This window comes from Coregonus lavaretus (genome assembly GCF_964263955.1).
Source record: "Coregonus lavaretus genome assembly, chromosome: 3".
NCBI lineage: Eukaryota > Metazoa > Chordata > Actinopteri > Salmoniformes > Salmonidae > Coregonus > Coregonus lavaretus.
In genome coordinates this window covers 22,801,673-22,825,421 of record NC_139990.1, presented here as the reverse complement: position 1 = coordinate 22,825,421, position 23,749 = coordinate 22,801,673, and the positions used below count along the sequence as shown (strand labels likewise).

The following is a 23,749-nucleotide window of genomic DNA, read 5'->3' as shown; positions in this document are numbered from 1 at the left end:
GACAGCTCAGAAAAATCTCCCAAAATGTTCCAAAATTTCTCGGAGTGGGTATTCTGTCGAAAAACCGCCACCACCACCACTACTATTTCAATCATATTCTCTTAGAAAGATAAATAAATAATTAAATAGAACCCTTCCGCCTGAAATAAAGAGACACAACCAGACCACCGTAACCCCACCCAACATGGACTTGTACGGTTGGACCACTCGCTTCTATGAAAAATTACCGCAACCATTGAGACGACCACTGGGAACGAGACAAATCTGACCAGACTTTCAGGAATCACTAACGACAAAAGACTTGATTGAGGATTTCAAAATAAAAATCTGAATATATATATAAAGACATATTCGAATGTATACACAAATATATAGCCTACACATTCAAGACTGTTTGCGATATCCATGTGGTCCTACCGGTTGGGTGGGTGTGTAAAGGGGATGGTTTATCCAATCAGAGTTCACAACAGAGTGCATCACAACCACCCTTCTCCAGCCTCTGCCACCCATAGGTATAAACATTATATTACTTGCATGCTTGAACAATTTAAAAATAAAACACATCTGGGAAGGAATGTGGCCACAGAATACAGTATGTATACCAATTCCCTTTAAACCAGGAAGTATCCCCTGGTATTGCACAAAATTGGGAGGGTTTATGTTAATTAGAGAGTGTGGTTAATTTATATTGATGGGGCTGTTTTTTAAAGTAGGTACGTTCTTTTTTTTATAGGAGTGTTAATATTAGAGGTGTGGTCTATTTATGGGGCAGGATGTGGTACTATATTACAATATTTACAGGGGATAATACAGTTATCGCTAAGTGTTTAAGTTATGGGCAGGTAAGGCTATAGGGATGTCTTGATTATATTTATCACCACGTTTATGTTTCTTAATTTCTTTGTGGACCATATATGTTTCATCAGTAAGCTCACATGTAGCAACAATACCCATGAAACTCAATAGTCAAACTGCAAACTGCAAACTACAAGCACCTCTCTTATCCTATTTTACCGAGACAGAGACAAAATGGCCCTTTTGTGGGGCAGATTCATACCAACACTGGCATAACAATCGGACATTATTCACTTGCAGTTTACGTACATGTTGGAAAACCTGTGTTCAGTATATTACAATATGTCTATAATAAGTCCATTGCATTGTGGAGCTAATCAAAACAGTTCAATCTAAATTGAGGGGATGAAGCTACAAATCTCAGTTATATTCCTTCACTGAACCCTCCCTCAGTAGCACACAACATTAGTGGATTACAGTAAATTGATGATTTCTGGTTTTACTTTGTGACTGCTGTTGCTCTCCCTATCATTTGATTGGTGCATTTCTTTTTTGACCTGATGTGATTGGTTGAGGCGAGGCTGTAGCCTGTAGTATGGATAGCTATAATTGACCGGATCGCAGTGTACCGAAAGCCTCTGTTATAGTACATCTGTTGTCATGGTGACCACATGAGCAGAAGGCCATGAGATTATCTGTAACTTTGTGTCTGTCTATCACCAATTTTACCAGAGAGAGCTTTGTAGTTCATATGCTGTTCCACAGTGGCCATTTGACCCTATATACACTTGCATGGTAGTGCTTTTACTCCTGTTAATTTATTAGAATAAATAATTCTTTAGAATTAGTCAAATGTATAGTCATGCTACTGGTAACAGCTCAGTAGATCCTTGTTTGAACTCACCATCTTAAGAATTGTACATTAATTTTTTTAATATATTTTGTGTGGGGTAAGTATGTGTAAGAATGCAAATGTTCATTTTCTGCAATGTCACATCCACTGAACTCAACAAAGGTTTCAAAGTGTCAGCTCTCGTTCTGGTGCCATGCCTTCTCCCTGAGCTCTCGCTCTCTGTGTATCACCGCTGTTGCTCCACAGCACGGTCCCCATTCTGTCAGAGGTTTTTTTTTTTACTCTGATAGTCAATAGCGATCAAAGGAAGTCAAGCTGTCACTGCACACTATGTCTCTTTGCTGTGTGTATACACACTGTATCTCATTGTATGTGTACACTGCTAACCACTTAGCTTGAATGTTGCATATCCCTACACTCACACACAGGTAAGCATTGTACACAATCAGCTACACTGGCCTCTGAGGTGCTCAAACTGCGTCCTTATTTTGTTGTTGTATTTTTTGTATTTTTATTTAACCAGGTAAGCCAGTTGAGAACAAGTTCTCATTTACAACTGCGACCTGGCCAAGATAAAGCAAAGCAGTGCGATAAAAACAACAACACAGAATTACATATGGGGTAAAACAAAACATAAAGTCAAAAATACAACAGAAAATATATATACAGTGTGTGCAAATGTAGCAAGTTATGGAGGTAAGGCAATAAATAGGCTATAGTGCAAAATAATTACAATTAGTATTAACACAGGAATAATAGATGTGCAAGAGATGATGTGCAAATAGAGATACTGGGGTGCAAATGAGCAAAATAAATAACAATATGGGGATGAGGTAGTTGGGTGGGCTAATTTCAGATGGGCTGTCGCTCTGGATAAGAGCGTCTGCTAAATGACTAAAATGTAATGTAAATGTCTGTGTACAGGTGCAGTGATCGGTAAGGTGCTCTGATAACTGATGCTTAAAGTTAGTGAGGGAGATAAGAGTCTCCAGCTTCAGAGATTTTTGCAATTCATTCCAGTCATTGGCAGCAGAGAACTGGAAGGAATGGCGGCCAAAGGAGGTGTTGGCTTTGGGGATGACCAGTGAGATATACCTGCTGGAGCGCATACTACGGGTGGGTGTTGCTATAGTGACCAATGAGCTAAAATAAGGCGAGGATTTGGCTAGCAGTGATTTATAGATGACCTGGAGCCAGTGGGTTTGGCGACTAATATGTAGTGAGGGCCAGCCAACAAGAGCGTACAGGTCACAGTGGTGGGTAGTATATGGGGCTTTGGTGACAAAACGGATGGCACTGTGATAGACTACATCCAATTTGCTGAGTAGAGTGCTGGAGGCTATTTTGTAAATGACATCGCCGAAGTCAAGGATCAGTAGGATAGTCCGTTTTACGAGGGCATGTTTGGCAGCATGAGTGAAGGAGGCTTTGTTGCGAAATAGGAAGCCGATTCTAGATTTAACTTTGGATTGGAGATTCTTAATGTGAGTCTGGAAGGAGAGTTTACAGTCTAACCAGACACCTAGGTATTTGTAGTTGTCCACATACTCTAGGTCAGACCCGTCGAGAGTAGTGATTCTAGTCGGGTGGGCGGGTGCCAGCAGCGTTCGATTGAAATAAAGTAGCTGCAATGCTAGCTTGAGTTTGCGCTAACTTGAGCTAGCAAATATATTAACATACGTTTTTGTTATAAAATGTTATTTGCGTGGTTTAGTCACTCAGCAAGCTTCTTTGGCTAATGCTTGGCATATCACAGTTTTATGTAGATACCATCGATAGCAGTTTTGGCACTATGTGTTTAAGCGGGCAGTTGTGTCCTTTCCTATGAAAGTAATCACATTCCACAAGGAACTGAGAGTAGGCAGTATGCACATCTAGGCTGCACACTGAACATTTTGTATATCTGATCGCACTTTGAAAATCCCAAAGCAACCTTTTTGTTTTGATCACTGGTAGATTTTTTGCTCTTTTGCTACTTTTGAAAACAAAAAAATCTATTTGTAGTTATTGTAACATAAGAGGCTAATATCTTGTTGTTTTTGCTATCAAATTGCCATTTATGAATTTCCGTCATAGTTCCCCCCCCCCACAGTTAGCCCCCCCACACCCATTTCTTTCAGTAAAAAGGTAGACTTTCCCTATTCAGTTCTTGACATCCTGCGCAATTCAAGACCTTTGTCCTATAGTTTTCCCTCTCACAGCCATGAGATATGAGAAATTTGTTTGATACATGCACAGTATCTTCAGTTTCCATCGAAACTATACATCAAGGCAACTTGTTGAAACAAAATGTAATTGTCATTAAGAAGCACTGTGTCTGGGAACCGATTTCAGACTTTCGGTTTCATAGTGTTTGAAAAATTTGCACATTAAAAAAAATCACAACAGCCGCACAGGTTTTGATAGTATAGAGACATTTTTCCAACTGTAGTCTTTCAAATTCAGAGGAAGGTCCTCTGACTATCCTTTTGTCTTTGTCTCTGTAGGAGGCTTCCAGTCTGGGGCATGATTTAATTATATGGATATGAGAGCCCTTGGAGTGAGGTAAAATTGCACTAGCCTTAACACCGTAACACCACCTAGTATTGGCTTGGCCACAGATGTGCTGGGCAGTAGCCTGGATGTGTGTGTGTGTGTGTGTGTGTGTGTGTGTGTGTGTGTGTGTGTGTGTGTGTGTGTGTGTGTGTGTGTGTGTGTGTGTGTGTGTGTGTGTGTGTGTGTGTGTGTGTGTGTGTGTGTGTGTGTGTGTGTGTGTGTGTGTGTGTGTGTGTGTGTGTGTGTGTGTGTGTGTGTGTGTGTGTGTGTGTGTGTGTGTGTGTGTGTGTGTTTGTATTTACCATATGGGGTCCTGAAGGTAGGCTGCAATACCCCAATTTGTAGTGTGAGCACAGGCATAAGCACGTCAGAGTCTCACCACTGAAAGGCCAATGGGTTGTAGTCCACCGTTTGGCCAACTTTGCTCAGGAGGTTCTAACATGGTTGCTGAGGAATAGTATGATGTCATGTTTATTCATTGCTCTGTCATTGCTGGAGAGTTAAACAATACAGCTAGAAAGGAGAAAAATGTGTAGTGTTCAGGCTCCTAACTGTAGCCGCGCTAATAGGGGTTGCGTTAAATATTTTGAAAGTGGAGCATTTTTGAAGGGTGAAAAAAGAATGATGACAGTCTCTTAGCATTGTTCTGTGGAAAAGGATGGCTGTCAATGTGTCTGTTGATAAGGACATTTTTACATTACATTTACATTTTAGTCATTTAGCAGACGCTCTTAACCAGAGCGACTTACAGGAGCAATTAGGGTTAAGTGCCTTGCTCAAGGGCACATTAACGTCATTTAGCAGACGCTCTTAGCCAGAGCGACTCACAAATTGGTGCGTTCACCCTATAGCCAGTGGGATAACCACTTTACAATTTGGGGGGGGGGGGGGGTTAGAAGGAATACTTTATCCTATCCCAGGTATTCCTTAAAGAGGTGGGGTTTCAAATGTCTCCGGAAGGTGGCACCAGGACACCAGTGTTTTTTTGTCTCACGTGTCTGTGCATGACGGATAATTACTGAGAGAGGTGAGATGTCTTTGGCTAACAACATTGTGAGTTCTGTTCATGACAGGAAGGTTAAGTCAAGATCAAATCAAAATTTATCATAATTGCTAACTAACAAATTTTAGAAAACAAACCATGTACATTCTCCCATTTCTGTATCTTTGACAGATTTTCTAGTTTCCTATTTCTATGTTCTCACTGTTTCTTTCTGACTTTACTTTGAGACACTGGGGTTGTGTATATTACAGGTGCCTGTGATCGATATTCAACAGTTTCTTCTTCCTATGAGCATTTCCCTTTGTAAATAGCACAGAAAGCACTCTGCAAAGATAGGCAACGATGTCCCATGTCACTGAATAATTAAATGCTCTGTCTTTGTTACCCTCTGTTCTGCTGGCCTCCCCTAAACCCATAGCATAAATAAAGCCTATTTTTATAGATATCAAAATTGAAATACAGTATAATCTTGTGTAAATTACGGTTTGTTCCCAAGCACTATCAGGCAGATGCACTGCCGCCTGTCCTTATTGTATGTGATTGTTCCCCCAAAAATGGGAAAGGGCTCTCCCCTCGCTGTAAATGTGTTCAATTGTTGGGGTGCCTTTTCCTATCCCTTCGCCCTAACTGAATTCCACTCTCTAGTCCACACTCCTTTTCCTCTCATGACAACCCATCCAACTCTGTTGTGTGTTGTACAGACAAATCTGGTGTGAATAAAAAGAGAACAATCAATCAATCAAATGTATTTATAAAGCCCTTTTTACATCAGCAGATGTCACAAAGAAATCGATTGGTTGTGAGTATCCCATTGGCTATCATTGATTCACTGCCTCAGTCATAATTGAAGGTCAGAACTGTATGTTTTGTGTGGGGGAAATGCAAATAAGACAAGTACTCTGCATAATGCTATTAAGTCTATGCTAGATATATTACACTAATTCTGACTTGTTGAATTTGTTAACACAATGAACGTGCAAATAAAAAAAAACTGATACACTATTTTTGAGTCTTTTTGCTTGTCCTTTTGCTAAGTCACACCTGGGCAGACACACGACTAGCTCACTGATTTCTCTCTGGATAAGAGCGGCTGCTAAATGACCAAAATATGAATGTATCCCTCTTTTTTCTCACAAACACAAACTCACATGACAAGATTTGGTCTTCTGTGCAGTTACAGCATGAGAATATCCAGTAGCCTATAATTGTCTGGTCTAGCTAATTAAGATCAAACCATGCACAGGGAGCACACAGCAAATAGGGACATACAGGTAACTGCCAACATAAAGTATTTTAATAGGCCGTTGGGCCACCACGACCCAGAACTGCTTCAATGCAACTTGGCATAGATTCTGGAACTCTATTAACTCAGGAAACCAGGAAGCACCTACTTTCAATATACTTTGTATCCCTCATTTACTCAAGTGTTTCCATTATTTTGGCAGTTACCTGTACATGCCTAGTATACAACACCACCTATGCATGGCAGGTAGCCTAGACGTTAGAGAGAAAGTTTCTGGTTCAAGACCCAGGCCGGGACATTACAAACATGGGAACTGAACTGGCACCTGGAGGGCTGCTGGTATCTGATCCCAGGTCCTAACCACTACCGTTGTACCCTAGAGCAAGACAGTTAACTCCAAATTGCCCCCATCCAGGGATGCTGAACCATGACTGACAATGTGCCTCTCAACAACAATAAAGTAGTATATTTATTATATTTTATTATATTACGATAAACTTAAAATATAATACATTGCGTCTTAGTAGGCCTATTAATTGGTTATGTAAGTGAGGACTTGATGGACTGTATATTCTTTAGGTTAGGTTTTACTTGCTCCCGTGTGCTGGTAAGGGCACAGATGACAGACAGGTGGGATTCCAGTTGAGGTGGTTTAATAACGCTGAAGATGCACAGGCATGGAACAGCACCGTACAGTGCATTCGGAAAGTATTCAGACCCCTTGACTTTTTCCACATTTTGTTACGTTACAGCCTTACTTACAGCTCCACTTCCCCGGTGGGTGCACAGCTCTGATATGATGAACTAACATTACTGATATTATTAACTACAAATACTTCACAGCCTTTTGTATATGTTACCAATTTGTAACAGTGCCTAATTGAACTTCAAAGTCACTTTTCAAGGTCACTTCCAACTCTACTGAAAAGTCACAGCCACTGAGCCGACGGGAGGTCGGACCCTGTGACGTAGCGTTTACAGACCGCTCGCGTTGTTTACAGTTAGTGAGGATTTTGTGGCATGAATTATCAAACATCAAGCACTAAATTACTATAAAAGTAATTTCGGAAATTATGAGGAAAGAAGTTCTGTGACACAGGTGAGTCGTCCATTTCTATTTATGTTTGCAAATGTTCAATCATTTGCTTTCGTCGTAGTCAGCAATATACATCTTTCTCCCTGAACTCGTTCCTTTGTAATTACATGAAACAATGTATGCAATGTCCGATTGAACACTGATCTGCAAACAGTTAGGCTAACAAATTCATGCAGCTTGTTTTACGTTAATCAATGATCGACTCGTAAGCTACACTTGATTGAAGAACAATCTTACATTTGAAGTTTAGAAAAGTTAGACTACTTTGTTTTTCCTAATCCTATGTCACCTAGCCAATAAAGTATATCAAATGGTTGTTCAATGTCAGTGAATGTTTGCAACGGATGTTTCACTGCGATTTTGTCAGAGATTCTATGATTTAGAAAATATTTTTATATTTTCGTCCGCTGAAACGTTGTAGCCGACTCACTGTTTGTAACATTAGGCTATAACAACGCGACAATAGTGCAATACAATTGTACTTTTGTTGCGCTTGGTTTAGTTAGCCTCTAAAAATAATAATGAGATTCCCTAACTTTGGACGTTGAATAAGGCTACCACAGAGTCGATATATTTAATCTGCATTTCAATAAAACTTCGAGGCCTGAGCATTCTGAAGCCTGGAGACTCCCTTTAATCACGGAGCCTGTGTAGTGATGTTGTCAGGGCGAGGGAGGGAACAACAACTCGGCAATATACTACAATACCATCCACTCCTTTGTGTTTTTGGATCTACCAGAGATCTGTTTTGAAGCAATTTTAGGCAATGGTGCACGAACATGGGCTCAGTCAGGCGTTATTGAAGTTCAGACCTCATATTTGACATAAAACCGAGTAAAACAACGTAGCTACTCTCAAGCGGATATGAACGTCTATTTTTAACCTCCCAAGTTATGTCTGTTCTATCTGCCTCTGTCCTGACAACAATGAAGCGGCTTTGTCAAATGTCTTGTCTCTGCATTCCATCAGTGAGAGTATGTGATCCCTTCATAATGCCTACAATTAGTAGCCTAGTCCCTAATGATAAGTAAATGTGTGCTTATGTAGGCCTATTTATCAAGGATAAATATACCATTAATTATCATTTATTCTGACAATGAAATTAAAGTTGAATATAGTCTGGTGTTGTAAATTTTTTATTTAAATCATGCTATTTTGGGTTAGAGAAAGGAAAGGCGATATCGCTGTGGCAAATAGCAATAACAGTTGTGATGACATTGCCTGGGGTTGTGGTGGTCAATGTTACACATTTGCCTTGCACTGAGAAATCACATGATTGCCCTTCAAGTCAATAGGAGTTGGTTCCTCTTTCCGCATGAGTGCTAGTAGCTGCTGCATACACCAATTTAATAAACTGAAGAGCCATCTGACTCTCATAAGTCAATCTACACACACTCCAAATGGGTCTGAGGGGATGACAATAGTGGCCTATTCAGATGAGTTGAATAGTTTTTATTTCAAGGGTGGCAAAGTAGACTAGACTGTTGGCTGTATAGCTCTCCTTCTGTCCCTGAAAATGCTCTCTTTCACCTCTGTCACATCGCTATTCAATAGATCTACTGTATGGTACAGTGGTTGACTAACTCGACTTTCAACAGTGGAATGGATATTGATGTTAAAGTTTGTCAATGTGTGTGTGTTGTATATCTCGCTCTCTCTTTCCATCTCCTCGCTCTCATTTCTTGTCATTAGCTTTAGCACTTGACAGCAAGATTGCACATTGGCATGTGTGGTATCATGTTTGTCTGTTTGTGTGTTAGTCACTTTAAACTCTGTACACTCTCTTTCACAGTTCTATTCATTGGGCCTGGACTTAATAAACTGGGACCAAGAATGGATATGTATATGTATATGTATATTTATGTGTGTGTTGATGTGTCTGTATATGTGCCTGTGTGTGTGTGTGTGTGTGTGTTTTTAAATGGGATATGTGGATTACTCACAGCCTCTTATCTCTCTCCTCATAGAGTAAATGGAGTCATTGCGAGGCTCTGGGGGCGTCTCCCGCGAGTACAAACTGGTGATGCTGGGAGAGGGGGGAGTGGGGAAGAGCGGTGAGTACACACATACTCATAATTACACTTAATTGCACTTCTCCTCACTCTTACTTAGTGCATGTCTTTGCTTCTGTCTTACTCCTCTCTCAGTACGTATTATGTCTGACTTCGACTATTCTTCTTCAACTCTGTCTTGATTTACCTCATTACTTCTCCTAATGCCCTCTGTTATTTTCTGTGACTGGGGTGTGTGTGTGTGTGTGTGTGTGTGTGTGTTTGTGTTTGTGTTAGAGAGGTAGTGGCACACACACACACCCTCCAAGTACAGTCAGAGTTCTCGTAAGCATGGGCGTTGGCCGCCTTCTACGGCAGTCTGTGGTGCCGTTTGGGTGCCTGTCGTCAGGAAGACACGTCAGTGCCTAGCAACCGCCTACCCCTCTTGGCTACTGTTGCCATGGAGACTGGAAGAGTTCACCTGGTATAGGTACACAGAAAAGTAGTAGAAACATTGGAGAGAGGGAGGATATGGAGGGATAGAGGGAGAGATGGGTCGTAAAAACCAGGAGCATTCTCATTTCATCTGTGCCTGCTGTCGCCGTGGAAACTAGAGTGGGCGTACACTGATGCTGCAGAGGCGGAGATACTGTGTGTGTGTGTGTCTGTGAGCTGCAGGGTGTGTTTATCTGTGTGTGAACCACTACCCGCCTAGAGGGAGAAAAACAATGAGACAAAAGAGCGATGGAGAGAGGGAGGAGAAGTATGTGTGTGTGATACAACCTGGGTTATGTAATAAAGTCTCCCACATTGACTTCATAATCCCTCTATCTCTCCCTCTCTTTCTCTCTCTCTCTCTCTCTTTCTTCCGGTCTGTCTTCTGATCTACTGTGGTTTGTTTCTGATTTCCCCTCTTTGGTTTATTGATGCAGTGCCTATGCAGCTTTTTGACAACGTAATTGCCCCAAAAAAGCTTGTGAAAACTTAAAACTCTCTCTCTTTCTCCTCAGCTATTATAATGCAGTTTATCAGCCACAGGTTCCCTGAAGACCATGACCCCACCATAGGTGAGAGAGTGCTTGGTGTCTGATCAAAATACAGCGACTCATATTTGGTCAAATTTGGCCTCCTTTAACCACACCAAAAACGGCTACATCAAATGAGTGATCATGTTGTATTTGGAATCAATCATTAATTTTATATATACAGTTTATTAGGTACACCACCCCATTCACGAAAATGGATCACTCCTACAGACAGTGAGTCACCAGGCAGTGGCTTGCTATATAAAGCAGGCAGACAGGCATCAAGGCATTCAGTTACTGTTCGATTGAATGTTAGAATGGGCAAAACTAGTGACCTAAGCAACTTTGGGCGTGGTATGATCGTCGGGGCCAGGCACTCCGGATCCAGTGTCTCAGAAACTGCCGCCCTCCTGGGCTTTTCACACACGACAGTGTCTAGTGTTTGCCGAGAATGGTGCGACAAACAAAAAATATCCAGTTAGCGGCAGTCCTGTGGGCGAAAACAGCTCGTTGATGAGAGAGGCTGAAGGAGAATGTCAAGAATCGTGCAAGCTAACAGGCGGGCCACAAACAGACAAATAACGGCCCAGTACAACAGTAGTGTGCAGAACGGCATCTTGGAGCGCACAACTCGTTGATCCTTGTCACGGATGGGCTGGGCTGTTGTAGCAGACGACCACACCGGGTTCCACTCCTATCAGCTAAAAATAAGAATAGGCGGCTCCAATTGTCACCAACACTGAACAATTGAGGAGTGGAAAAACATCACCTGGTCCGACAAATCCCAGTTCCTGTTGCGTCCCAGTTCCTGACGGCATAGTCAGGATTTGGCGTAAGCTGCATGAATCCATGGACCCATCCTGCCTGGTGTCAACGGTACAGGCTGGTGGCGGTGGTGTACCGCCGTCCAATCTGCAGTAACTGCGTGATGCCATCGCGTCAGCATAGACCAACATCCCTGTGGAATTTTTCAGACTTGTAAAATCCATGCCCCGAAGAATTCGGGCTGTTCTGGAGGCAAAGGGGGGTCCGACCTGGTACTAGATGGGTGTACCTAATAAACTGGCCGGTGAGTGTATAGATAGATGTGTATACAGGTAACTGCCAAAATAATGGGAACACTTTAGTAAATGAGGGATACAAAGTATATTGAAAGCAGGTGCTTCCGCACAGGTGTGGTTCCTGTGTTAATTAAGCAATTAGCATCCCATCATGCTTAGGGTCGTGTATAAAAATGCTGGGCAGACCATTATTTTGGCTACCATGGCAATGCCCCCATAGGATGACAATGCCCCCATCCACAGGGCACAAGTGGTCACTGAATGGTTTGATGAGCAATAAAACGATGTAAACCATATGCCATGGCCATCTCAGTCACCAGATCTCAACCCAATTGAACACGTATGGGAGATTCTGGAGCAGTGCCTGAGACAGCGTTTTCCACCACCATCAACAAAACGTACTGAAGGAGGGAACGTCTTCCTGGCTATAATATTGGGGCTCGCATCCATTTCTTCAATTCAGTACCGCTTTTCAGTGAGCCCAAATCCCCTGACGGCGTGGGGCCAAAATATGTTATACCTCGTTCCCTCCTTCAGGGAACAATAATTATATTCATAACTGTATGTTCCCTTTCAGTCGGTCACTCTGCATAACGTACTATGGGAACAATCACGCCCCAAGCCGGCTCAGAGGGTACCAAACTAGGAGGCCCACGGCAGCCCAAGCACACACAGGTTCCACCGGCTTCAAAATGGGCTTCCAGAAGCCACCTTTTTCTCTGATACTTACCTGAGAAGCATGAACTGTCAGAGCCCCAAATAGGGAACCAGAACCTGCTGCAACTTGGCTATGCACACTGACACACTGCCACTACAGTTCCAAGAACAATACTTATCTCAGAACTCGTACAAGGAACCGCAAATCCAAAACAACAGAACACCTGTCGTGACTTGGTAAAGCACACACGCGTGCTGCATAGCATCGACCAGAGTCGATGAACCACTGCCTATGACATGTAACTACACAATCATCCTGTATAGCCATTAAAATACCACTCAATGTCTCTCCCAGAGGATGCATACAAGACACAGATACGCATTGACGATGAACCAGCCAACCTGGACATCCTGGACACAGCAGGACAGGTACACTTCCTCACAAAGGGCTTCCATCGAAATGTCACATCTTCATCTCTTTTGGCTGCATCTCATTCTCAATAGTCTAATATGGCTTATTTGCCTCCTCTCCTTCATCTAATGATCTGTAAACATAGGATAGGTGAAAGCAATATGAGAGAACACCTGAGAAGGACTGGGAATTTGCTTTCATCTGTCTAGTTCTTTCACATCAGTTCAAAGCCTCTCCCTCTATCCCAATGCTCACTTTCCTTTAAGTCAATCCTTTCCGACTGTCTGTTCCTGTCTCTCAATTCCATTCAATCAGTCTTATTAGCATGATAACTTATCATTGATAAGTAATTATCTTACATTGCCAAAGCAAACCCAGAGGAACATATTTCACTCTGTCATCTCTCCCCTTCATCGTCATAACATCTGCATCCTTATTCTTCTCAACTTCCTTTTAAGCATCGCTCACTCCATCTACTCACTTTATGTTTCCACAAACGTACACTACCGTTCAAAAGTTTGGGGTCACTTAGAAATGTCCTTGTTTTCGAAAGAAAAGCAATTTTTATGTCCATTAAAATAACATCAATAATGATAAACTTGGATTGGCAAACACAACGTGCCATTGGAACACAGGACTGATGGTTGCTGATAATGGGCCTCTGTACGCCTATGTAGATATTCCATAAAAAATCAGCCGTTTCCAGCTACAATAGCATTTTACAACATTAACAATGTCTACACCGTATTTCTGATCAATTTAATGTTATTTTAATGGACAAAAAAATTGCTTTTCTTTCGAAAACAAGGACATTTCTAAGTGACCCCAAACTTTTGAACGGTAGTGTACATCATTTCTGTCTCTCACCCGCTCCCCACACAGCGTCTTTCCCTGTCTGTCTGACTCATCCATAGACACATGTATGGTTCACTTATGATATGAGTCATTTTCTATATATGGTCATGTACATGTTCTATAATATGTGACTGGGTTTGTTTGTACCGTACCAAAGTCAGGGAAGTGTCCACACACAGAGCATTGCTCTGAGTGACCTAGACAGTCCACTGTCTCAAGTGACCCTTAACTTCTGAGTCATCCAAATTTGAATATTTTTTTCAGTGGGTCTCCATGTTCTTCCTCTAGTAGCTTGTAGGACAGACAGACAGACCAATGTATTGGTGATTGATTCTCTTGATGCTCTCAGTGTGTGTGTGTGTGTGTGGGGGGGGGGGGGGGGGGTTGTTTGTTCTATCCCTGTGGGGACCTAAAATCCCCCAAAATCAAGGGACATTTTCCCTCGTGGGGACATTTCCCACATCCCCATGAGGATAAAGGCTATTTTCAGCTTAGGGGTTAGGTTTAGGGTTACAAGTAGGGTTAGTGGTTAGGAAAATAGGATTTTGAATGAAAATTAATTTTAGGTCCCCATGTGGGTGTGTGGCACCTGGATATACAGTGAGCACCATAATTAATTGGACAGTGACCAATGTTTTGTTATTTTGGTTCTGTACTATAGCACTTTGAGTTTGAAAGGATACAATGACAGTGAGGGTGAAGTGCAGACTGTCAGCTTTAATTTGAGGGTATTTTCATACATATCGGATGAACCGTTTAGAAATTATATAAGCTTTTGTACATGGTCCCCCCCATTTTCGGGCATCAAAAAACATTGGACAGTTTAACATAATGTAGAATAAAGTAATCATTGTTAATATTTGGTCGCATATCCTTTGCATGCAATGACTGCTTGAAGTCTGCGATGCATCGACATCACCAGACGCTGGGTATCTTCCTTTGTGATGCTCTGCCAGGCCTGTACTGCAGCCATCTTCAGTTCCTGCTTGTTTTGGGGACTTATTGCCTTCAGTCTCCTCTTCATTATGTAAAATGCATGTTCAATTGGATTCAGATCCGGTGATTGACTCGGCCAGTCAAGGATTTTCCACTTTTTGGCCATCAAAAACCCCTTTGTTGCTCTAGCAGTATGTTTAGGGTCATTGTCTTGTTGCATGATGAAGTGCCGTCCAATGAGTTTGGAGGCATTTGGTTTTATCTGAGCAGATAAAATATTTCTGTAGACTTCAGAATTCTTTGTTCTACTTCTGTCTGCAGTCACATCATCGATGAAGACAAGTGAGCCTGTTCCACTGGCAGCCATACAGGCCCAAGCCATAACACCCCCTCCACCATGTTTCACGGATGAGGTGGTATGCTTTGGATCATAGGCATTTCTTTTTTTTCTCCACACTTTCCTCTTGCCATCACTCTGGTACATGTTAATCTGTCCACAATACTTTTTTCCAGAGCTATTGGGGCTCTTTTAGGTGCTTTTTAGCAAACTGTAATCTCGCCTTTCTGTTCTTCAGGTTTATCAGTGGTTTGCATCTTGTAGTGTAGCCTCTGTAGTCCTGCTGGTATAGTCTTCTACGTATGGTAGACTTTGACACATCTACACCTGCATCCAGGAGAGTGTTTTTGATCTGTTGGGCTGTTGTCAGGGGGGTTTTCTTCACCATAGAGAGTATTCTCCGGTCATCCACTACAGTGGTCTTCCTCGGTCTACCGGGTCTTTTGACATAATTGAGTTCACCGGTTGTTTTTTTCTTGTTAATGATTAACCAAACTGTTGACTTGGGCATGGCCAGGGTTTTTGCAATGTTCCTGATTGATTGATTTTCGTTTCTGAGCCTTATGACGGCCAGCTTCATTTGCATCGACACTGCTGTCTTGTCACACCCCAACAACAACCTCCAAAGGCAATAGCAAAGTCTAGAATCAATACTATTCATCAACAGCTCTCTTGCATTCACTAACAACAAAAATGAATACACCTGCCTAATGACACACATCTGTGAAGCCAATTTAACAAAAACTTGTAGTACGTTAAAATGGGGGGACCATGTACAAAATGTGCTGTCATTTCTAAACGATTCATCCGATATGTATGAAAATACCCTCAAATTAAAGCTGACAGTCTGCACTTCACCCTCATTGTCATTGTATCCTTTCAAACTCAAAGTGCTAGAGTACAGAACCAAAATAACAAAAAAATGGTCACTGTCCAATGATTTATGGTGCTCACTGTATAATGTTATCTAAATATTTTTGCTGTTATCTTTTCTGTATCAGTCCTTAATCACTCTCACTCTACTTTTGCCTACCCCCCCTCTCTCTCGCTCTCTCTCGCGCTCTCCCTCACACGCATACATACACAAATGCCCCTTTCCAGGCGGAGTTCACAGCCATGCGGGACCAGTACATGCGGGCGGGCGAGGGCTTCATCATCTCCTACTCCATCACAGATAGGAGGAGCTTACAGGAGGCGCGCCAGTTCAAGCAGCTCATTGACCGTGTGCGCCGCACCGCCAACACTCCCGTGGTACTGGTGGGCAACAAATCTGACCTGACTCATCTCCGACAGGTGAGAATTAAGGGAAAGAAGGAAGGAGGAAAGGGACGCCCATTGGTAGTCTTGGCACTACAGCATTAAAATCCTACCGCTGTTCAAAAGGCCTGTCTTTACACATTTACTGGGAGTTCTACAGATTGCCTGTCTGACTGGTATGGTATATCTATAGATTACCCGGTAAATCTGCAGATTTACTAAGGAGACAGGGAATCTGTAGATCTACCAAGGAGACAGGGAATCTGTAGATTTACCAAGGAGATGGGCAATCTATAGATTCACACATTTACCGTAACATGTACAGTGCCTTCAGAAAGTATTCATACCCTTTGATTTATTCCACATTTTGCTGTGTTACTGCCTGAATTAAACATTGATTAAATACATTTTTCTCTCTCACCCATCTCCACACAATACCGCATAATGACAAAGTGAAAACATGTTTTTAGAAATACAGTATCTCATTTACATAAGTATTCACATTCCTGAGTCAATACTTTGTAGAAGCACCTTTGGCAGCAATTACAACTGTGAGTCTTTCTGTGTAAGTCTCTAAGAGCTTTCCACACCTGGATTGTGCAACATTTGCCAGTTATTCTTTTAAAAGGTGAATTAATCCTCCAGTGTCTGGTGGAAAGCAGCCTGAACCAGGTTTTACTCCAGGATTTTGTCTGTGCATAGCTCCATTCCATTTATTTCTTTTCTTGAAAAACTCCCCAGTCCTTAACGATTACAAGCATACCCATAACATGATGCATCCACCACTATGCTTGAAAATATGGAGAGTGATACTCAGTAATGTGTTGTATTGGATTTGCCGCAAACATAACAATTTGTATTCAGGACAAAAAGTGAATTGCTTTGCCATATTTTTTTGCAGTATTACTTTAGTGCCTTGTTGCAAACAGGATGCGTTTTTTTGAATATTTGTATTCTGTACAGGCTTCCTTCTTTTCACTCTGTAAATTAGGTTAGTATTGTGGAGTAACTACAATGTTGTTGATCCATCTTCAGTTTTCTCCTATCACAGCCATTAAACTCTTTAACTGTTTTAAAGTCACCATTGGCCTCATGGTGAAATCCCAGAGAGGTTTCCTTCCTCTCCGGCAACTGAGTTAGGAAGGAAGCCTGTCTTTGTAGTGACTGGGTGTATTGATACACCATCTAAAGTGTAATTAATAACTTCACCATGCTCAAAGGGATATTCAACGTCTGCTTTTTTTTACTCATCTACCAATAGGTGCCCTTCTTTGCGAGGTATTGGACATTCTCCCTGGTCTTTGTGATTGAATCTGTGTTTGAAATTCACTGCTCGGCTGAGGGACCTTACAGACAATTGTATGTGTGGGGTACAGAGATGAGGTAGTCATTCAAAAATCATGTTAAATACGATTATTGCACACGGAGTGAGTCCATGCAACTTATTATGTGACTTTTTATTAGAATTTTTACTCCTGAACTTATTTAGGCTTGCCATAAAAGGGGTTGTCATTTTTTATTAATTTGTAAACATTTGAAAAACATAGTTCCACTTTGACAGTATGGTGTATTGTGTGTAGGCCAGTGACAAAAAAAATCTCAATTGAATCCAATTTAAATTCAGGCTGTAATACAACAAAATGTGGAAAAAGTCACCAGGTCTGAATACTTTCTGAAGGAACTGTACATCATGACTCTGTTTGATACCGTATACTGTATACTGTATACCAGAGGAGGATGGTGGGAGGAGCTATAATAGCATGGGCTCATTGTAATGGCTGGAATGGAATTAATGGAACGGAGTCAAACGTGGTTTACATATGTTTAATAACGTTCCATTTATTCCATTCCAGACATTACAATGAGCCCATCCTCCTATAGCTCCTCCCACCAGCCTCCACTGGTATATACAAATTATCTCCTGTCTGTAAGTTTTATCTGTATATTGGCTTTCAACATGGTATTTCCCTCCACTCCACTAGGTGTCAGTAGAGGAGGGGAAGGAACTGGCCCGGGAGTTCCAGTGCCCCTTCTTCGAGACCTCAGCGGCATTCCGCTACTACATAGACGAGGTGTTCGCCGCCCTGGTCCGCCAGATTCGCCAGCGCGAGGCCGAGTCGGTCCGCGGCAGCGAGAAGAAGACCAGGAGGAGCCAGTCATTCTGGAGCCGCATGCGCTCCACCTTCCACAAGAAACAGCACTCTGAGCACTGAGAGAGGGTCATTGTGGGATACTACAGTCCTCCAGTGGTACCCTTACAGCCCCAATTCCTAGTTCCAATTCCCACGAGGAGACCAATGACTCTTATCCGAGTTAGATTATGAGTGTTCGCAATGAGCAATTAAACTAACAATCATTACTGAAGATATTAGTCTTCTGCACGCATTAGAGAAGGCAGGAACTGTGCTGATGTACCGTATGCTCATTGTGGTGAAAATTGGGTCTGGCTTTTAACGACAGCAGACGTTAGCATTTTAGTATCCAATGAAACCAATTGACTGTAGTGTTGTATATTTTAAATGCGGAGACACTGTGGAGTTTGCCTGAAGTTACAACATTTATTTGATGGAGAGCCAGTGAGGAGACGTTTAGGTGAAACTTTGTACCTCACAGGGAGGGAGAGAAGGGGATGGGGGCTTGAAGAGAGGGAGGGATGGGGGCTTGAAGAGAGGGAGGGATTATGGGGAGGGAAAGGAAAGGGAGCAAAGACTAGGCTATGGCCCAAAAGGAGCAGAATATTGAGAAGGTCATACAGTAGGTAAAGTGGCATAGGTATTGAGGCGTGAACTTGAAGTGTGATTTAAAGGCGGTTGGTTAGGAAATAAGGAGTATGAGATGTGAGTTTGAAGATGAGGGTCCCAATGGATGTGGAGTATCTTGCCAGCCAATGAATAGGAAAGAGAAGGATGAAAATAATTAATAGATTGTAATATAGAAGATGATGAAAACAAGACATTCTGATAGCATTCACTGTGCATTTAGGTTCCTCTCCATTTCGATTGAAAAGCCTTCCTCGGTTATTGCTTAGTGTTTGTAAGCTGACCAGCCTATACTCAGGGTTGGTGCCATGTTTCAGTGGGAGTGGGTATACTTTGACAGTTGTGAACTGAGTTGCAGAGGATATTTAATACACCAGGTGGTGTTGATGTTGACAAGACATTACTGTGCAGCATTGCCTTATATGGTCCACTGATCTCTACTTGACCTGAACGGGCTAATAGTTGGCATGGGCAATATGTTGATTCCATCCAAATTACATAAATCACTGGATTTTCTTCTTTATAGAATGGAATTTGATGGGCGAAGCTGGCATTTTAATTTTGCTCTGCCTACAACAGGGTTTTATTGTCTTCATATAGTGTTTCAGTAAATAGAGACAATGCCAAGTACAATACCTCTCCAGAGTGATTCACACTCCTTCATTTGCCCCTGACCTGTAGTGCACCGGTTGTGCACTTATTATTTCAGCACTCCGTGGATCTGGTAGTGCCACATATATGGAGTATATATGTTTTTTGTTTGTTTTATTCCTCTTGATCATGATTGTTTTCCTTAATTTATTTTATAATAACACTCTAAAATAAAACGGACTGCCATTTTTTCCAAATGTTGGTTGGCTTAAAGTGTGTGTGTGTGTGTGTTGTCTGGCCTCTTATTGTGTGTGTGAGTCGCCCCCCTGTGGCAGTATGAGGTTTCGCAGTAAATATAATCCACAGCAATGAGTTGCCTTGACTATTGTTTTTGAATAACTACAATTGTTAATTTTCATGTATGTTATCCCTTATTATTCAGTAGCGTGCTCCACTGAAACGACTAATGCCATCTACAATACAATCCATGTACTGTGCTGTGCACGAACCTCCTACCAGTAATGTAGCTAATGATTACTGTGTGATTGGACTTTCGCTTTGTTGTCCCTCCTCAGATTCCGTCCATGGGTAAAGGAGCTGTGAAGTTGTTTGTGTTGTGAAGCAAACTCTCTAGCGCAAGTGTTTTTTTAAATAACTACAAACAAAAAAAGCTGTTTGGGGCACATTGTGACGTATTGAACTGTGCAGATAGCATTGGACAGCTATTGCCAGGAGACGGTATATAACGTTGTAGATAGATTGCTAGCTAACACGGACACAGGCCTAATCAATCCACGGTGGCAAAGGAAAGCAAGTGGTACCTGTCGCGAGCATGGACTCTTGGATTCGATTTAGTGCGCAGAGCCAAGCCAAGGAGCGAGTTATCAGGTGCAGTAGCCAAAATGTCGTATGAGAGTTGAGATTTCTCAAGACAGATAGTAATATACCATCATGTCAACAAGTCAGAATTGTGTTATGTGTTAACATTAAGACTACGTTACCCAGCAGGCTATGCGAGGGTGGGGGAATTGAAGTATGACTTGCATGGCTACACAAGGAGATTGCTAGCTTAAATATCTGTTTATTAAAAGTAGTTAAACCTACGCCCCGGTTTGTTATTATACAAGTAACAAACATAACAAGAATCAGCTTGCAGGTTTCAAGTTACATTTATTACACTTATACAAACAGAAAACCATGAGCATACAAAATATGAATGTATAAGAGGACGAAAAAGTACAAATAACAATAAATAACTTTATAAAAAGTCCAGCAATGTAGGTGACCTTTTGTGCCGTTCAGTTCTCGACTTTGGTAGGTTTTTGTCTGCGGTTGTTCCTGGCCGTCACTGCCTACCTCCCCGTTTATTGGGTACTGCGGGACAGCTGATTTTCGGTTCGAATTGAAGGGGTTCAGGGGGGGGCCTCATGCATAATGAGGCTCGTGCAGTGTTTTGTCTCGGGCTTTCCCAAATCTGGATAAATTAAACCATAAAAATTGCTATTTTCAGCCTTTCTCTATCAAGTGGCCATAGTCCCAACTGCATTTGGTATTCTACTGATAGTTAGCTACAGTACATGAAAGTAAGTACCAGTTGCCCTTGACATGAAAACACACTCTGGACGAAGTTGTGCCCAAGTTATTAATCGCAAGATGCAAACATTTACTGAACTGTAGTAACATAGCTATATTCAGATTTGGACACATATTATTCATTTTCTGTGTTTACACAGGGCTGCACAGTACACCTGTACATTGCTAGGTTACACACTCCAGAAGGGTGGGGCAGGTGTTGAGCTCCTGAAGACAGTGAAACAACTGGAAGCTCATATGAGCCTAACAAGGAAGTGTAAGTCAATGTTACATCTCTGTGTCTCAAGATTGTGACTCAGGCTTACTCTCTGTACATCCATTGGTATTTCTCTGTGCCTCAATTCAGTGTCTCTGGGTCTCACATCACTCTCTCCTCTCTCTTTCTCCAGTGATGCGTCTGGGGAACTCTGCAGAGGCTGTGGAGGCAGCAAAACGTGCGGTGCACCTCTCGGACAGCGTGCTACGTCTCTGCCTGACCGTGGCCCACCTCAACAAGGCCATGTACTTTGCCTGTGACAACGTGCTGTGGGCCGGCAAGGTGGGCCTCCTGCCCCAACTGGACCAGGACAAGTGGAGCCAGAGATCCTTCAGGTGACTGTTATAATTTGGAACCTTAAGCCCTAAAATACACCGCATTAGGAATCAGTGTATTTGAGTTGGCCAAGGTCATCGGAAATCCTGTAATGAACTTTACTACAATTGGCAGTTGTTAACTACATTCTCTCTCCCTAGAGCTATTTTCTATCTCTTTCGTTATCTAATTCTACCTCTTAACTCCCCCTCTTTGCCACTTTTTATTTTGTTCAATGTCTCCTACTCTTCCGGTCTCACACTCTTTACTTTCTCTCATATTTTACATGAATCTCTCTCTGTCTCACACGTTCTTACACATTTCTGTCTCTCTGCCTCACACTCTTAATCTCTCACACATTTCTCTCTCTTTCTCTACAGGTACTACCTCTTTGCCCTCATCCTCACCCTAACCAGGGATGCCTACGAGATCCGCCTGCTTATGGAGTGTGAGGCCTGCTCCTCCCATGGGGGGTCAAAGGCTACCTGGACCTCTTCTCCTCTCTCTCCACCACCCACTCCGCTCACCCCTGAGAACGGCGACCTCTCTGACCCCTCTTCACTCCCCGGAGCCATATTACCCCTTCTGTCCGTACGCCTCCGCAGACAGTTCCACCTGCTGGTGACGGTGCTGCGCAACAACCCACCGCTGCTGCTGGACCTGCTGAAGAATGCGTGCGACGTGTTCATCCCGCTAGACCGGCTGGGCATCTACCCCACCGGCCATGGCTTCGTAGGGGCCTGTGGCCTGGCCTCCTCGGTCCTCTCCATCCTCACCATCGTCCACCCCTGGCTCAAGCTCAAACCTTGAAGAAGCCAGACTTTTTGGTTGAACGTTCTAGCTCAAGTCGAACATTCCTCAAGCTCAAGCCTTGAAGGAGGCATTTTGGCCAAACGTTTTTGGTCCCCTAGAAGTCAAGAAGTGCTGTTGGGTCGAGGGATGCAGCATGACACGAGGAGGGGTCCTGTACACTGCTTGCTTGGAAAGTTTCGCGTTTTGTTGTTGTTGGGGAATGCCAACCTTTTGGGCAGATCATGCTCGGATAAAGGTTGGTGGACTGAAACGGTGGCATTTCGAATCAAAGAGAGAAAATGTTCAATTGAGCGGTGTATTGGAAATCTGTCTTTTGTATCCTGCTCGTGCTCTGAAATGTTCAAACACAAAGTTCCCCAAAAGCCGTTTGGTTTGGTAGTTGAGCAGGACCTTTCCTATGCAAGTGGATTGAACTGGCACATGGAAAATGGTTGAGTCCAAACAGTAGACGTATAAAGACCTTAAAGCACCATAAATCACAACTGACGGGCTTTGTGAAGTGATACATAGCACAAATAATTGTCATTCAGGTGTGTGTGTGTGTGTCTGAACACAAGCTGTGGGGAGCACATGACAAACCCCCATCTGTGAACCAAGTATGGGTATGATTTATAATGTCTTCTCAGATGATTGTGAGGAGCAGCTGTCTTGCATGTCTCAAGTCCAAACTTCTCTATCAAAGTGGAGAGACCTCATCCACAAATACTATTAGTTGTCCTCTTTCTTAACTTGCACTTAATTTATGACCTTAATCAGCATTTTAAATGGATCCTGATCTCTAGTTAGGAGACACTGCCACATCCATATACTGCTTCTGTCCTGAGCATTGACAATTATATAATTGGAAAAGATGATCTGTACAGCATTGGTTTTGGAGATAGGCCAATGTTATCCCAGTGGAACACTGTACAGCTAGATATGTGGAAGCATTTACTCAGTTAAAGCTATAACATAAAAAAAGCTTTATGTCAATAAAAAGGTGCAATGAAATATTTTATCATACTGTGTGTGAATATCTAATAATAATGACTTTGAAGTGAAGGATCCTTTTTATAAGCGGTAAAAGGGGACATTTATGGGCTACCAGTCAGCCGTATTTTTGTGCTGATAGTGGTAATACTGTATGTCCACATATATTACTAACATTTATGCATGTGTGAAATTAATTAGTGAGTTTACAGAGCCAGAAAAATTTAAGCAAATGATTCGGTCAACACGGGCATCTAATGATTCTGTCTGTTTAACTATGTAATTAGTTGAATTCACCCAACAACAAATGATTTAGTCTACTTGTAAGTCAATTTGTTTGTCTACTTATAAATCAATTTGTATAACTTTACATACACCTTAGCCAAATACATTTAAA

The 23,749-nt window shown here is 42.2% G+C and overlaps 2 protein-coding genes across 4 annotated transcripts; both read left to right on the top strand.

Annotated features, from left to right (window-relative positions):
• Positions 1-7,384: 7,384 nt before the first annotated feature.
• LOC311109352 (GTP-binding protein Rit1-like) lies at positions 7,385-19,667 on the top strand. The gene is made up of 6 exons (XM_084152204.1): positions 7,385-7,528; positions 9,493-9,579; positions 10,527-10,583; positions 12,615-12,688; positions 15,901-16,092; positions 18,039-19,667. The coding sequence occupies exons 2-6, from the start codon at positions 9,498-9,500 to the stop codon at positions 18,267-18,269; spliced, it is 636 nt and encodes a 211-aa protein (XP_084008330.1). The 5' UTR covers positions 7,385-7,528; positions 9,493-9,497; the 3' UTR covers positions 18,270-19,667.
• Positions 19,668-19,980: 313 nt separating this feature from the next.
• LOC311114728 (peroxisomal membrane protein 11B-like) lies at positions 19,981-23,378 on the top strand. 3 transcript variants are annotated; one of them, XM_084157229.1, is made up of 4 exons: positions 19,981-20,294; positions 21,140-21,255; positions 21,389-21,590; positions 21,951-23,378. In XM_084157229.1, exons 1-4 carry the CDS (start codon positions 20,239-20,241, stop codon positions 22,378-22,380), a joined length of 804 nt encoding a protein of 267 aa, XP_084013355.1. In that variant the 5' UTR covers positions 19,981-20,238; the 3' UTR covers positions 22,381-23,378. The 3 variants fall into 3 exon arrangements, with proteins under 3 accessions (XP_084013355.1, XP_084013357.1, XP_084013356.1); XM_084157231.1 differs by having other exon boundaries at positions 20,001-20,294; positions 20,725-21,255; XM_084157230.1 differs by having other exon boundaries at positions 20,001-20,989.
• Positions 23,379-23,749: the final 371 nt, after the last annotated feature.